Source organism: Lycorma delicatula, chromosome 4 (genome assembly GCF_047948215.1).
Source record: "Lycorma delicatula isolate Av1 chromosome 4, ASM4794821v1, whole genome shotgun sequence".
Taxonomy (NCBI): Eukaryota; Metazoa; Arthropoda; class Insecta; order Hemiptera; family Fulgoridae; genus Lycorma; species Lycorma delicatula.
The window spans coordinates 2900969-2919288 of NC_134458.1; the positions used below are offsets into that span (position 1 = coordinate 2900969).

An 18320-nucleotide genomic window follows, 5' to 3' on the forward strand; every position below is an offset into this window, starting at 1 on the left:
CAAAAAACAGCAGCCATAAGCTTCTTCACTAAACATTCTTTTTTGAACTTCTTTGGTCTAGAAGGTGATGAATGCCGCCATCTCATTGACTGCTGCCTTGTCTCAATGTTTGTATAAGAAATCCAGATTTCATCTCTGTTAACAATGTGATAAAAAAAAAATCATCACCTTCATTTTCAAACAACAAAAAAATTTATGCAGTGGAACAAGACGGTTTTCCTTGTGTGTGTCTGTTAACATCTTTGATACAATCTGGCAAGTAATCTTTTATAGACCAATTTTTGAGTAAAAATTTCATAAGGCAAAAATTTTGAAAAATTAAGGGCAAATGAAACACTGTAAAACACCAGTTTTCTTAAATCTTTGGTCCACTTTTTCCATCAAATCATCCGTTATCACCTACTATCAGCTGCTATGTTCTTCATCATGAACATTCATTTGCTTTTCTCAAAATTAATAGCACCATCTTAACTTTAGCATCATTTAACTACTTTAGGATCATTCATAATATCTGGCTTGTTAATATCAAAAATTTTAGCTGTAGAATTGTTTTTTGCCCTCAAAAATCTGCTTACTCTTTGTACTTCTCACTCAGCAGGATCACGAATTGTAGCAATTATTTTAAATGATGAAGATAAATAACTAAAAACAAAATGACTAAACTACTGTTGTTAAAAGCTGACTATTAACTGAAATAAGTTAGTTAGTAATTAAAATAAGAGTTTTGCAAGCATCATCTGTCAAGATTAAGTATATAGATAGGCAAGTTTAAAATGGACCTTACTTCGAAAACACAACTCATATGTTTTTAACAAAGAGTGGAACAACCATTATTTCTCAGCCTCCTTATCAATTTAAAATCGACAAATTTATTTTTGTTCCCAAGGATATCTACCTTTCAAGTTTGTAGCTTCTAATGGATATACTAAACATAAACCAGTAATCAATGAAAAGTCTAGTAAGACTTTCCCAAATGAACATTATTATTACTGTTCTCTCAATTATTAATTCATTTCTAACAAAGTTATTAGATCTAACTTCTACTTAATTCAGATTATTACAATATAATTAGTTGATTATTATACAAAATATAATGATTACAAAATTTTAATTTCAACAGCCATTTTAAGGTGAACCCAATGGCCAAACGCGGCCATTTGTGTATTTTTGTAATTCTCTAACGATGTTTAATTCAAATCAAAATCAAAATCTGAGAGAAAAAATGTTGAAACACATATATACTGAATTTAACGAACTGTTCGTTCGTCGAAAATCAGTTATCGCTAACCTTTTAGAAGAGTGGACACATTAGTCCTGAGCTTTCAGAAGTAGTAATTGTCTGTCTATACTGATTTAGTAAGATATAATTTTACAGTTGAAGAGATGGTTATCTAAACCAAGTCTATTTATATAAAGTACGCTTTTATTACCTTTTTTTTATAATACTATCAATTTAATATTCAGTTTACTTATTTTTTGTTAAAAATAAAAGTAACAGCTTGTGACAAATGAAAAAATAAATTTCATTCACTGTGCACAAAACTGACAGAAGAAAACACTACAATTTATTTTTAAAAAAAGGGAGAAAAGTATACAAATACAAACTGAGTACCAAACAAGCAAAGTAAGTAGAGCACATAAAAATTCAATTGAGTAGAAATCTCTCATTAAGATTAGTTGTAAATGCTATAATGAATTATGACAGGAGGTTATATGAATAGATTAATTTTTGGAGATATCCAATGATCTTTGCTATATCAAAAGAGATGAAGTTAGGATGACTGAAACTCAAGACAAAAGACTAGACAAATTATTTAACAAAAATATAGTGTCCCAAAAGTAATGCTCAATTTAAATTTACAAAATGAAACTTTATTTATGCATGAACTGACAAAATTGTGACATACTTTTAAAGAATAAACACTTTGATTAAATGCGTAAAATAATATCCTGCAAATGATCTCCACATCTCATATGACACTCGCCCAATCTTTTAACAAAATTTGCAACCACATTTTTCCAGACATATGGCTCAATTGTTGCAATAACACATCAGAATTCTTCTTTATGTTCAGGAATGGTTGGTATGAGTTTGCTGTAAACCTTGACTTCCAAATCCCCAGAGATAAAAGTTATATGGTGTAACATTACATGACCTTGGTGGCTGATTGTGATCACTGTTGCATGAAATCAGCTGCCTATGAAATTTCTGCTGCAACAAATCAATGGTTTCACACAACACATGACATGTGGCGCAATCCTGCTAGAAGAACATCTCATCAACATCAAGCCAAAATCGATAGTGTCCAACTGAGGTCACAAAAATGCTATCATCTTGTGATAATGTATATCGTTGACAGTTTCAGCACAATACTCTTCATATTTGTAATATGTTTTCATGATGATTATGAACTCTTGCAACATGTATTTCTCCTGAGCAACTTCCATTCGCCATTGTTTTTGTTCGAAATTCACCAATTTTGGAACAAATTTTGCTGCACGTTTCATATCAAAAACATCCAAAAATATTTCATGGCATGAGCCAATTGATTTCCCAACATCATCAGCGACTTCTCTGATTGTGATTCGGTGATCATTCATAATCATTTCTTTCATTTTTTCCACATTTTCATCGGTTGTTGATGTGCTGGGGCATCCGGGGCGCTTGTTATCTTCAACGTCTTCACGACCTTCTTGGTAACACTTATACCACTTGTAAACCCTTACTTTACTCATAGCACTCACCAAAAGCAATATTTAACATTTTTAAAACACTGCTACATTTTATTCCATTCTTATAGCAAATTTTAATACAAATTCTCTGATCCATTATTCATACAAATAAAAAATTGCCGATCGTACCAAAACACACGTTATCCTTTTGATAACTGACAACAGACTAAACATCCAATAAGACTAAAAATGTACAGATAATTTTAAGATATGTTTACCAAAACAACAACAAAAAAATCCTGAAAATCGGACTAATTCAACCCGTAAAATTTAAAAATTCTTGTTACTTTTTGAATACACCTCGTAGAATGTCTCACAGTTGTATAAATCATCCAAACAATTTTTGCTAAGTGCTAACTTTTAAATCTCGAAGAAGAATATTATTTCTTTGGTTAAAAAATCATATGAAATCTATTTTGTATGTAAAATAGACAAATCTAGGGCCACCCATATCTACTATAGTTCTTGTGTAAATTGACTATGCAGTTAGCTAAGCAGGACATATGTTTATTGCTATTCCTGAGATATGGAAAAAGCCTATGGACCATCCCAACCCTGTATGGGAAGACACCCCCCCTTGTGACGCTTCTGGTCACCCCCCCCCCCCCGTTCATAGTCCTGATGGGCTTTAATGGGAAAGAACTGAATTTAATGGCCTAAGGACCACTCAACATACTATTTTTGTATCAAAAAATCAAAGGCATCACAAGTAAATTCAAGAAATCCGTTGCACATTCTAGTCTTCCTTCAGCCATAAGACCTACTGCACATAGTGAAGAATTACCTGTTCCCAAAACATGGAGTTTAAAAGAAAATGTTGATGATGTAGAGAGTAATGAAGAAGAAGAGGATCCAGATTTTCAAAGTGACAGCTCTAAAACCCACCACACCTCAAGTAGACATAATGATCTGGTTAATGATCTTAGTTTGTCTAAAATACAAAGTTACTGACTTCAAGGTTAAAAGGCTGAAACTTCCTTGAAAGTGACAATAAAATAAGTTTATGTGTCAGCAAAAATTTCACCACCTGTTCTTACAAGATAATATAGTATATTGAAATACTGCAATTTCTTTATTGGATTTACTAAGATTTATTTTACTAACAATCATTAACCTAATAATCTTTATGAATATATTGGAATAGGGGTCACATGAGGAATGATGGATTAGCAGACATCAAACAGATTTTGTTTTATCAAACTTGAAAAAAATTAAAATAAATTTATTTTAATTTTCAATATGCCTGCTACAATTCGTAGGACAATAATTATAAAAAAAACAAATGAAACAATTTTCAGATTGTAACAGACAAGCTGAAAATAACTTATTTATTTTAACTTTTTTAAGTTTTGTAAAAAAAAAATCTGTTTGTTAGGTTAATAATTGCATACTTATTTATAATTGTTTATTAATACTACTTTAAAATTAATTTAATCAGGAATGGGGGCAAGTTGGAAGCTGCCATTTTGGATTTAAAGTAGAGGGGCCCCACCCACCTACACCGATGATGAAAGGGCACCAATAAAATTCTGTTGCAAGCTGACTGCCTACCCTTGTCAGTGATACAATCATAACAGAATGTTGCCTTACCTCTTTTCCCAATTTAATAGTTTCTACAGCAGCATTCTTGGCTACATTCATATTAAGGAATGACAACTGCCTATTATTATTTTCCTTGATTGCATTCTGTAAGGCAGTTATCCACTCATTACATTCAGCTTCAGACCTGTAAATAAAACAATGATTTGATTGTGTTCACTCACATATAAATACAAATGCAGGGCTATTCTCACAGAAACATCAAAGTGTAAATTTGTATTCTTTGTTTTTTTAAATATTAAGGTATTTTTATTTTTAAATGTACAGTTTTTTGTACGTTATTCTCTGCAATTACTCTTAGTTTTTTTATTTTGTACAGAACTGCATCCTTAAACTGTAGGCTAATGATAAAAAAAATCCTTATTTTTCTGAAATCCTAATGACTAATGAAATTAAAAAATTATTCTGTGCAAACGCAATATAAAATATAATTTTGTGCAAATTTGAATTTTGGTTTTAAGACTATGATTCTGTGATCTCAAATTCTGGCACCAAAGATAATAAATAAACATATGTACTATCAAAAGATATCTCTCAACTACAAACAGGTGTCATATTAAACAACCAGTTTTACAAACTTCGGTCATCTGAAATAGGTTTTCTTTGTAAAATACACTAACCAGCAGACACACTGAAGAGCAGACAGAAAGTGTGCGAGTAAAAATAATTTGTGTGATTTCTTTATGCATGTTACAAAAATAAGCTGAATATATTTCTTATTTGTCTTAAATTATTAATTCTCGAGCTGTTATTTATGTAATCCTGTTCTTTATCTAAAAAAAGGCAACAAATGAAACAGCTTATTACATGATTCATCAAGTGCAAACTATAGTTAAAGTTTGTTTATTCATCTATATATGCACCTATTAGCACAGATTTCAAACAGTATAAATCCAAAATATTTTACTCGCATTCAAAATGAAATATGAAAAACCAGGACATCTTAAAGGAATTGTAATTTCTGGTGTAAGTACAGAAGATGATATTGACAGCTAGGAATTTTGTGTGTGAATTGATAGCTTATGTTTGAAGGTAGAAGCAAATGAGATACAACATTAATGAAAATCTATGAAAGTAAGCAGAGATATTTAGACTTATACCTGGCATTCATAAAAGAATTACGAAATAGTGATGAGGAGTTTGCAGATGATATTATGGTAATGGAGATTCGTCAAAGATTACATCATATACTGAAGGGATCCAAAATAGCTGTAAAGAAGTCAACAGAATCAAAAAATGATGAATCCAGTTTTGAGATGGCAGAAGTTTTCATTTTTTAATAGTACAACAATTTTGTCTGTTAAAGTAATATAGAAAAAACAAACCAATTTTCTTCAGTTAAAATAAATTGTAAAACAAATATTTGCTTAAAAGGAAATTATTAATTTTATTTTCAATTTTCTTTAATAACATGTTGACTATGTGCTAAAGAAACCCACTTTAGATTTTTTGTTTTAATTTGTATCACATTAAAGTGAGCCAATCATAAGTGTGAATAAAACATATTGTATATACACATTATTCTTTACAATATTCTGTTATCATTCTAAAATAAAATGGCAGAAGCTGACATTTATACTGAGCAGCAGTAAATGAACAATTCTGCCCACCACACTGTACTTCACATTATTTTAAGTTGTATCCCTACTGTCTTACTTGTTAGCTAATTCATCATATTATCATTTATTCGTAGAATACAGTGTAATGTTGAAAGCAACTTAGATCAAAATTTGTTGTCTACAGATCTCAACCACAATATTTTTTTCAGGCTCCCCTCTGAATTATAAACATCTCTAAACAGCAGATATATTTTCTAGCCTCAATCCTGCACACTATTTGAATTTTACATAACAGGTTTAAATAACTGTGTTAGACCTATATTCTACTACAGCATTAATAATAATTATAATGTTCTATTTAATATTAGTAAATTAAAAATAATTGTATCAGACGGTATCACTTTATTAAATAAATTTGATATATTTTACTCAACCAGTACAGTAATGAATTCAAGGTAATGGTATTCAGTGCTGGTCAAAATCCAACTACGCTTATTCTGTTTAAAATTACAGTGTTCTGCTTTTCAGAAGGATTGCAAAATGCTTCAGTTCCTCTTCAAATTTTTTAAATTTTATTTAAGACTTGCCTTTTAATGAGAAGTAAATATAACAATTATCTTTGCTACAATGGTAGTTACTAGTACTCCTCTAGTGGAAGTAACTAAGAATAAAAGATGGAAGACTTGAAAAATATGTTTTTCAATACCACTTAAAAGTTTATCCTAAATAAATCGTTTTTTTTTGTAATTAAAAATGATAACGATCGATTATTTCATGGTAGCCTGCTGGTATCCTTGTTTTGTCCAATTATAAATGAATGAATAGTCATTCTGCCAGGTTTGTAGGTATTCGTAAAGTCTCAGATTTTAGCAAGAATACTTAGCTGTTTAACTTGTATGTTAAACTATGTAGATTCCAATTTATATTTAACATGAAATAAAAATTACTGATAGGGATATGCTATTGAAGCTGAACATGCAGATAATGTTACATGAAAATATACTTTGAGTCTTGTAACTAACCATTTTTCAAAGAGATATTGATATGATGATATTAAGCAAACTACATAATATCTTATCTTACTTATCCTCCTGCACACAGACATTACTAACACCTGAAATTTTATTATTGACAGTTTTTTCAAAGTCATAAAAACTTAATTTTAAACGTTAAGTTATACTACATTTCAACTGTGTCAGTCTTACCTAGTATATAAATAAGTTACCTTATTTTAGATTTTGTTTCATTTATTAAATATAATTTTATAACTTTTTTCTTAAATATAATTACAACTTCATTAGAAAAAAAATTAGTTATTATTATGAATATTATTACTATTACTATTATTACAATGCCCTGAGCTAGATTATCCCCATGTCTGGAACATGCTATCTATGTTATACATCCAAGGTGGTAACAGTTATACTTAGGTACATTATATATGATTCTGAATTTTTCTCTCAGAAACAGTGATCATCTGTTTCTTAATGATCTGACCTGCCTTCAAACAGAAGAACTGGATTTAGAGTTTCACCTGCAAATCATATATTTTGAGAACAATTTTGGATTTGGACTTATATCACATTTTGAGATGGCGATGTGGTGGCCAGGATCAAAGTGAAAGGAGGTGTAACATTTTCCTCTCCCTAATTTAAGAACAAGAGTAGTGATATTAACAGACAAAAGAAGTGCTACTCAGGCAGCTGATCTTAATACATGTTACCAGATAGTAGCACCTGTACACACCATCAACAGACTTCATAATTTGCAGCATTTACTACTTCAATCCCAACTGGAATGTGAACAATCTTTTTGTAAATATGAATCAGCTTCTCAAACTACTAGTCAGAGACTTCAGTATCCATAATCCGATTTAGGGATTGGACCATCTAGATATCAGGAGTCGAAAAATCAAAATTCCTGATAAATTCAGAGTTAATACTTCTGAATACAAGCTCAGGGTCCTTTTCAATGCAAGGGATGGCTCTAGATCCTGCACAGGTCTGACATTCTGAAGTGCAGTGTTGGCTTCCTGACTGTCTTGGTCTGAGGTTGATTATTTAGAAGGAAGTGACCCCTTTCTTCATCATTATTTCAACTGACATCCAAAAATTCTTGTTTCCTTCAAAGAATAGAGGGAATGAAGCTACCATCAGACTGACTGAACTAGTTTCACTAGAAATGTAGTTTTCCTATTTCCAACAGGAAATTCAGAGCAGTGTAGATTTAACAACATTAGTTATCTTTGAAACATAATTGTAATTTTATATACTATTCCCAAAAATATTGGAAATCCATCATGTCTAACTCCTTGATGGATGGCTCAAGTCGACATTCCTGTCAAAAAGAAGAAATGAGCATATAATGCAAACAAATACAAGAAAAATTTTATCCATTTTAGCAAACATACAACATTTTCCATGAAATTAATTCTCATTTCCAAAAGATTACCATGGTAGAAATGTGTAGGCTCCTTAAACAGTATCTGTATAACATTGAGGTGTGGAAACAGATCAAATCAATAGCTGGGTGTGATCTTACTTCCATCTAATCACTTTCCTTAAAGATGGTGAGAGTACAATTCAATCCTTGGAAGACAATGCTTAACTTCTAACAACTAAATATAAGTCTGTAAGTAAGTCGGGAAATTATTGTAATGACTTCCAAAGGTACAAAATATACTTCCAAACTGAAACAAGGTGTTCATAGAATGAGGATTTCAATATCAAAGAATTATTTATGTAAATTCTGTTGAAAGTTGCTAATTCTGCTGCTGGTCCGGATGATGTTTGATATATAATGATAAAACAGTTAAGTCTAAGTGGAAAAAGAAGAATTCTGAACATGTATGAGATATGGCATAAAGAAGTTTATCCAAGACTATGGAGGGAAGCAATTAAATCCAAATATAAAAGAAAGTCAAAAGTCCTACAGACCCTCAAAATTATAAGCCAATATTACTTATTACTTACTTGCGTTATTGGCAATCTTTAATATGATGATTAACTACACTCATATTTTAGTTATAAAAAGAAAGCTGGTAACAAGATGATTCCAATCCACTACCCATCAGATGATCAGTTTAAAAGACACCATCCTGAACAACTTTATACAAGAGGAACATCACTGCAGTTTTCTTTGATCTACAAAAGGCATGAAGATATAACATGACATGAAGATATGGAATACTGAAACAACTACAAAAATGGGGATTTAGAGATAAGATGCCTACACTGATATGAAACTGCATACAAAACCGTATATTTCATGTATGAGTTTTGAACTGTGAATCTGCTAGTAGAACTCTTGAAAATGTTGAACCTTGTAAATAAAGTGCCTCTTAGCAGCATTTTATTTACAATCGTAGTTAATAAATTAATTTCTGTTCCACCTAATGATGTAAGTAGAATCTGTATGTAGGCAACTTAGCAGTATTTTATGTGAGTGAACATTTAGCTTCAGTGAAAAATGAGCTACAAAATGCTATAGATTGTCTGTTAGATAAAGTTAAATTTAACATATCTGAATTCTTTTGCAGAACACATTTATTATATTTGAATCAAAGACTAATTCTCAATGGTCAAGTGACTGAATATAGATAAAGTTAAAATCTTGGGTCTAACATTTGATAATTTCTCAGTGATGTGCAGACATAAGAAATTGCAACAAAATCCAAGAATGTCTTTAATATTATCAAATATTTTTCACACATCAATCAGGGCTGGGACAAAGAAATACTACAGCAGCTCTATAAACCCTTAATTCAATCAAAAATGGATTACGGATTCATTGTATATTAATTTGCGAGTCACAGTTAAAGAAGCTATATGTTATTCACAATATGGGCAGTGGATACACCACAGGAACTTTCGTAGAAGCCAAGTAGAAAGCCTGAAGTCTGAGACAAAGGTACTCTGATTACAGTATAGAAGAGAGACACTGTTAGATATGCAGCACACATACAGCCATTTCCTTCACATATTAGTTTTCCAATATTTTTTGAGAACCTATCTCCATACTATATGAAAATCTACCTACATATTGCAGTCAAGCAGGAATTCAGGCCAGGGAACTGATGGGAAAATATGATATTGACTTCTTAACAACAATGAAGATTTCATCTCAGGAAGTCTTTCTTTTCCTGTTTAGCCTCCGGTAATTACCGTTTTTGGATAATTCTTCAGAGGATGATATATGTATGAGTGTAGTCTTGTACATTCTCAATTCAACCATTCCTGAGATGTGTGGTTAATTGAAACCCAACCACCAAAGAACACCGGTATCCACGATCTAGTATTCAAATCCATGTAAAAATAACCGGCTTTACTAGGACTTGAACGTTGTAACTCTCGACTTCCAAATCAGCTGATTTGGGAAGATGCGTTAACCACTAGACCAATCCGGTGGGTTCATCTCAGGAAGTCTGTATGAGGTTAACTCCACAATAAAAAGATCAAATGAACCTATTACAAATTATAAAGGTAGTTAACCAAATTTCATCATTAAACAGATTTTCAAACACTTAGCTAATAAAAATAAAAATCTCTACTAGACATATACTGATGGATCTAAAACAAAAATGGAATTAGATGCTCTATTTTTATTAGAGCGATGAATCTCACTAATGGGCCCTGCCAAAGACCACTAGTGTGTTCAGGGCTGAACCATATGCAAACCATAATGCACTTTGGTTCATTCAACATTACCAAATTAAAGAATCTTGATATGCTATAACTCGCTCAATGCAATTATCATCATACAAAATAATATTGCAACTGATGTCTTAATCTGTGATTTACAATGTACATTAAAAGCCCTAAATAAAAATGGTCAGACTTCTTTATTAATATGAACACCAAGACATGTTGGGATCCAAGGGAAAAAGGCCACAGATGAAGACACGAGAAAAGCAGTAAATCACAAAATCAATAATACTATTCCTATTACAATTCACGATGCTACAAGCTGTATTAAAACTGAAGTTCACATTGAATCAAGGTCTTTGATGACCAAATTATGTACAGTTATGTAGTGTACAGTACAGTGTACTGTACACTACAGTGTACTGTACACTACAGTGTACTGTGTACAGTGTACTGTAGTGTACAGTGTAGTATACAGTATGTAGTGTAACGTGATTAAAAACGTGTCTTTATATTTATATTCTCTATGAAAGGCAATGCTGTTTTCTCATACAGAATAAGTTGCTTTCACACACTTACATATAAACCACACAAAGCTTACACATGCGCATCTATCAGCAGGCAAAGAATGATGTGTTTTACAGTTGTGACACTTCTTTCATTATAAAACACATAGCACAGAATGTAACCTGTATTGACTGAGATTGAAAAGAAAAGCCAGGTTTCACATGTTCTAGGAAAGAAAAAAATTCTGAACAGATTATTGCTTGCTCCTTACAGGAAAGCAGATTGATATGCACAATTATTAAGTTGCTTTTATGAGCTATTTTATTTTTCCATTATTCTTTTATCCGCATATAAGGGCTCTTAACAGCCTTGCATGTTTATCTTCTCATTTATTTTCTGTGTTGTTTGAAACTGCATAAGACCCTCTACACCTTATGCAGCAACATTTTAGTCAGTTTTTTAGTTTTAGGTTTTTTTATTCTTCTATTAACAAAGACTGCAAAAGACCTTTTACACCTCAAGAGCCATATACTTTTTAATATTTTTTTTTTAGCGATATTTGTGTTGTGTTATCCATCACTGAATACAGGTTATGCAGTGATACTAGTTTAAGACTTTTAATTCTTTTACTAAGAAGACTGGATAAGACCCTTTACATCTTATGCAGTGACCTTGTGGTAAATTTTAAAATATGTACAGGAACATGGCTTCAAGATTAAATAAAACAGACTAATACCCTAGCAGCAGAAGCCTTAATAAAAAAATAGATTTTTTTAATTTACACAGAAACAAACCAGAACTGCATAAAATCCTTGAAACATCTTGTGTGAAATAGTTTTGAAAACAAAAAAACACAAACACAACATATTTATAAAATTACAAAAGCACAGTAAAGATAAGGAACAGGTTAATTTTAAATATCAAGTTATGTATAAAAAATAAGTGAGGAACATAAGTAAAACCTATGTCAAAATTTCAAATAATTGTTTAATTACATCTATGATAATGCAATTGGAAGAAAGTTGGAAAGATGTGTCTCCAGTGTTTAGATCTATTTTATTACTCTATTTAAGTGATTCATTTATAAGTGTGAACGTATATGTATACACATGTGTAAACTATTATACATAATCTATAACTTTTTATTTGTAAGTAAAAAAACCTGCAAACAATTTTCCTTTAATAAATGTATTTAAATATTATTTTCCTTTGTGATTTAAATTGTCTAATTTTTAGTGTAATTATTAAGTAGAAGAGGACCCAAATCCAAAACAAAAACATTTCCTAAATGTTACAAAAAAAAAGTTGGCAATATTTTAATGAATTTTATCATTAAGGTTACTAAAAATATCTAAAAGGTTACTAAAGGAATCTTGTTTAAAAAAAATACTCAGATGAATATTTTAGGTTTTTTTTAGTCAGGACAAAGTTCCTAAACAGATTTTTCATATCCCCATTGAAAATATCATCAATCAATAGATTAAATTGATTTGGTTAGTTTATTTTCAGATAAGATATTTTTGTAACAGTTGAGTGTTCTATTACTGGTATTTCCTGAGATAAACCATACCAATAATTGAACATGATGTGCTAGCCATTTTTGAAGGGAGTTGAAGTGTTAACATTAAACTTGACTCCTCATAGTGAAGTCATATTACTTTTTTCATTTTCACTTTTTTTATTCCAATCTACAAATACAGGCAGAGATTTCTTTAACCTCTGCTTTAGTACTTAAATTCATTTTAATTAGTTACTTTATATCTATCAATGAAGTTTAACAATTATGTTATAAATATTTATATTTTTTAAACAGTCAAGTGTTTACCTTTGGTATTCTAAATAATATGATATAACATTGTAACATTTACCAACAGATGTCTGAAAAAAATCTACAAAATATTACATAAAAAAACAGAATTGATCTACAGTAAGGGCAATCAAAAGTTAAATTCATATAAATATTTTAGTTGTGAAAAAAATACACTATAAAAAGGCATTGGATACACGCAACTTTAAAAAAGCTTTTTGAATTTTACATCAGCAATAGTACATTTAATATAGAACAAATTTTAATACAGATGGGCTGGAGAATAGTATGTAAAATTCTGAAGTGGTTCGTAATGAGTAAGGAGGAAAACATATGAGATAAAATGCCTGCAGACCTTCAAAACCAATTATCACAAAGGAAAAGAAAAAAAATATTTTTGTAATGCAACACGAAAAGAAAGTAATCTAATCTATTTTATAAGTTTTCAAAAATTTAACTACCCTATCGGCAATCACTTCAACACATTTATTTAATTAAGAGAAATAGGAAGACAGCCAATTCAGAGGGAGTATAGGCAAAAGGAAAAACCAGATAAATGAAGAACATGGCGGAAGAGGGATTTAAGAATGAATTAGGGAGATTAAGATAGAATTTAGGTATTGGATAAGACTGAGAAGCATACTAGTAATGGATTTTACATCAGAGAAATTAGGATTACAAGGAATAGAAGGCACAGCTTTAACCATTAGGAACATCAGCCACTAGTTCAACTTTCTGTACAACACCCGAATGGGAAGCAGAGTTCTGACATAGTTAACCTCCCATTACATTAGTGTAACACAAGGTTGCTACCCCACCAAGTTCCAATAAAGAACCGGCTGCCTCTACCAGAAAGTGTCAGCATAAAGCCATAAATGGAACCACAGTAGCTGACTGATGAAGGATCCCACCTGAGGGTCTCAAAGAGATAAAGGTCACTTCAGTCGAGAGCTGGTAAGTAGTGTTGGATTGGGCCAGTACTGTAATGTCAAAACTGCAAGCCCAAGAAGACGCCAAGAAAGGAAGAGCGACAGTGATGCCTAGGTGGTAAGGTCTGAGGACAGGCTGCCTGCAGAGCTCCTGGAGGGTCTCGGGCCACTGGGATCATCCCGGAATGAAATAGGCAACACTCCCAGTATTGACATTTCCAATGTTGGCAGCCGTAGGTAGACACACCTCATGAAGAGAAAGCCACTCCTCTCCCAAAGTAATGCCTTGTGGTGGTTTAGTTGGTATGTACAGGCACATATACGCACTTAGTAACATCAAACAGAACCTGTTGCAAGTCTGACATTCTCTATCAGAGTGTCCATAATAGGATTCCCCACCTCAAAAAAAAAAGAAAAAACTGACTGATGAAGAAGGAACAAAGGTTAAGGAAAGTAGAGAGAATAGGAAAAGGATGGTCAAGCTATAGACTGCCTCTCATTGGTGATCCTAACTTATATTTTATAACTTATAACTTATCTTATATTTCAATAAAGGGAAAAGGTGAGAGAAAAAATTATCTACGCAGTATTTTAACACAGAAAGATGCTACATGACTATAAGATTTCAATGCAACTTTTTAGAATTGTACTGTCCATTATCATTAGAAACTATAGCCCAACAACATGATAATCCTTCTCATCTGTTGAAAGAAAAGTGCAACCCATACCATTTAACCTTTTAATAAGTGGTTACTAAATAAGGCATTCATCATTTACAGATTTTTTAAAGATCCATTTAGTTTCATGAGCACCAAGACTTATCAGCTTACTCAAAAGCTATCAGTTGCACAGACATAACAATTAAAATAAATTACTTCTAAATATTTCAATAAAATTACATTTAGAACTTTTCAGTTAATTAGTCCTTCAACACAGAACAATTAACTGCGAAAAATCAAGAGATATAATGAATAATCAGAATAGTAACTGGAAATTTACAATACAGGTAAAAAGCACAAAGGTTAAATTAAATTGTCTCTTACATCCAGATGGTTCAACATCAGAAATTGTCTTATAGTGAATCTTCATAGTTACAAGAGCATGAAGTAAAGATGAAATACAGATGCATGATTCCACATTTAATAACCTATTTTCCACATTGAAGATAAACACTGGATACAGATTTTGTTTGGAATGGTAAGTATCTAAATTCTGTTGGAATTTAGTAGACAGTAACTGCACAAAAGCTGAGATGTAGTACAAGTATTAACACACTACTCCATGGCTTAGAAGTAAATCTAAAATAACATCTGTTTCCACACCATAAATATTCTCCAACACACCGACAAAAATATACAAATATTAAACGATTACCAAAGTAGAACAAATTAATAAATATTTACACAACTTGAATACCCTTAACACTACTATGAATATGCACCAAAATGTTTAAAATAAATAACTAAAGCATCTGTACAAAAGTAACACATACTGATATTAACTATTGACCACCCCGAGTGCACTGTATACAGAAAAATGAAATATTTCAAAGTCCACATAAATTTATAAAAAGTAAACAACAGGAAGAGATAGTGAAAGTGATGTTTTGAAAAAATTAATAATGGAATTAAATACCTCGCCCTTAATGTAAAACTTCTTGTGCTAGTGATGATATTGAATTCTGAATTGGAGTCTTCCACTTGCGGTACAGTAACTTTCATTCCACTTAATGGCAATTCATAATTAACTCTAAGTCCAGTCATTGACCCATAAAATGATATGTACAGGAGACAGTCGTTCAGCTTTTTAACAAAACAATTTATAATTTATGACATCAGTAATAACAAGTGAAATAAAAAATTCTGATTCTTTTTATTAGAATTAAGAAATTTTCAGAATTCATCTAACCAAATTAAAAATAAGCTGAAAATGTAAAATTATAAAATTATATCGTATTGTTTTGTTCTAATAAAAATTAGGAAGCTACTAATTTTAACTAAGGCCAAAGCCAGGCTATTTAAACAGCCACTGAATAGGTCCAAAGGCAGAGATATACCAGCAAACTTATAAAGACACAGTACTTCTACAGGTTCCTACACTTTGGCGCACCTCCAATGAGTGTTTTGGCAAAAATCTGCAAAACACTACCATGAAGGAAGGAATAAAGGATAAAGGATGATCAACCTTCGACTGCAAGGAGACAAACAACCCACTCCCATCAAAAGGGAGCCTCAAGGTCTTGTGAGCAGGCATCCATCCCACTCACAATCCTGCTCAGGTCATAATATTTTTACTCAGGATAGGAGCAACACATTACTGATAAATAATTTTACATTTCACAGCAAAAATATATGTTCTAACAAACTGATTTTCCTCTAGATATTAAACAGCCAGAACCAAAAAACTGGTTCAAGCATCCTTCAGAAAATCCATCACCCACCCCCAGAATTATGTGTTCGATTTAAGTACTAGACTGAACTACACAAACAGTTACGCCAGATTCCAACTGGAGGATAAATGAGAAATAATCGGGTTTAATAACTATTGAAGGCTACCTAAATCATACAATAACAAAATATTGCATAACTCAATGATTCTCTTTATAATATAAAATGTAAAAATGAATGTCATATTTTTAATTAAAACCTTAAAAGGTATTTCTATATGACATTGTAACTGAAGCTACTATAGGCTACTGAAGCAGTTTCTTGTTTTTAAACAACTTTCAATATTAAAAAGATGGAATATTTATTTTGACTCCATGTAATGAAACTGACAACATAAAAAAAAACCCTGCTTGTTGTGAATAAAAATTCATAAACAGATAATTTATGAAATTATAGTTGAAATGTTAATAGCATCAAAAAGCACGCTTCCAGATCTTTTCAAAGTAAAACATATCCACTCTGCTCTCTGCAATAGAGATTTTTTACGAGGGTAAGTCAATTATTATCCACAATTTAGTTATATTTTTGTTTATGTTGGTAGTACTGTCGTGTTGTGTAGATGACGCATGCGTGGTTTAATTGTTGTTATGTCTGTGCAGGTTTAATTCTGCTAGGTTAGTTCCATTACCACTGCCCTGCCGTTGGCCATGCTGCTCCGCTTTCTGTTTGCACCAAACAAGAGCAACATTCAGTGATCCGTTTTTTGTGGTTGGAAGGTGTATCAGGGGTCGAAATTCATCGAAGACTTTTGGTACAGTGTGTTACCGCAACAGAGTGTCTACAAATGGATTGAAAAATTCAAAAATGGTCGTACAAGTGTTACGCACAACGAAGGAGCTGGACGACCATTTACCGCCACAAATGAGGAAAACACTGAGCGTGCACGTGACAAGGTTTTCTTAGACAAATGAGTAACTATCGATGATGGCTATAGTAACAAACAGGACATCTTGGACAGAATCATCACTGGTGACGAAATGAATCCATCATTACGAGCCGGAGAGTAAACGGCAGAGTATGGAATGGAAACATCCAAATTCGCCCTGCAACCATCCGCAGGAAAACTGATGCTTACAGTTTTTTGGGACTCACAAGGCCCAGTACTGGAACATTATGAGGAAAGGGGCACGACAATAAACAGTGCGTGTTACAGTGAGATGCTTACTGCCAAGCTGAAGCCTGCAATTCAAACTAAACACCGAGGACTGCTGTTGAAAGGTGTTGTGTTGTTGCACGACAATGCCCGTCCACATACTGCTGCCCACACTGCTGAAACGCTCCAGAAACTCAACTTTTAAGTACTGGCTCATCCTCCGTATAGTCCTGATCTTGCCCCTTCTGACTACCACTTGTTTGGTCCAATCAAAGAGGAATTAAGGGGCCATCGATTTACCTCGGATGAAACAGTGAAAGAAGCGGTGCATTCCTGGCTCGCACCTCAACTCAAAACCTTCTTTTTAAGGGCATCAAAAAGCTTGTGCAACGATGGACCAAGTGCATTGAAATGCAAGGGGACTATGTTGAAAAATGATGTACATGTAAGTTTCCTATTTGTATTGCAATAAAATTTATAACTACATTGCAGATAATAATTGACTTACCCTAGTGGGGTTGCCTGCAAATCCACTGTCAAGGGAGCCATTCTGAGCTTAAATTTGAGAATATAGAATTGTTCTTAATATTCTAATCTGTATTATTTTTATTTATAATCATATCTTTTTAAATTTTCAACGTATGTGACAGAACAGTAGTGGTTTATACCATTAGTTTGGAGGTTCCAGGTTCAAGTCCCGGTCAGATATGGAATTTTCACACACACTACAAAATATGTTTTCAACTATCATAGTAACAATTACTGGGCATCAGTCTGTTAATGTTTAAATAAATAAATACATTTTTAATAACATAAAGCATTTCTAAATTATTTTCTACATTTTTATTTTGTGCTTAATAAAAATTATATATTCTGCTACGTCAATAATAAAAATATATTATTATCATTGTCATAATCATGATCATCACTGTCCCACCACCAACACTGTCATCATCATTATTATTATTATTATTATTATCCCACACTTTCACAGCTTTTACTT

The 18320-nt window shown here is 32.0% G+C and overlaps 1 protein-coding gene across 10 annotated transcripts in view; it reads right to left on the minus strand.

The window, feature by feature from the left end:
• The window catches only part of LOC142323046 (FYVE, RhoGEF and PH domain-containing protein 6-like), an 82398-nt gene that overhangs the window by 27496 nt on the left and 36582 nt on the right, over positions 1-18320 (minus strand). For all 10 annotated transcript variants that reach the window (XM_075362148.1, XM_075362145.1, XM_075362150.1 and 7 more), the window contains 2 exons: positions 15413-15579; positions 4324-4459 (listed from right to left, as the gene is read on the minus strand). In XM_075362148.1, coding sequence (XP_075218263.1) covers positions 4324-4459; positions 15413-15579 — 303 coding nt within the window. The remainder of the gene's footprint in view (positions 1-4323; positions 4460-15412; positions 15580-18320) is intronic.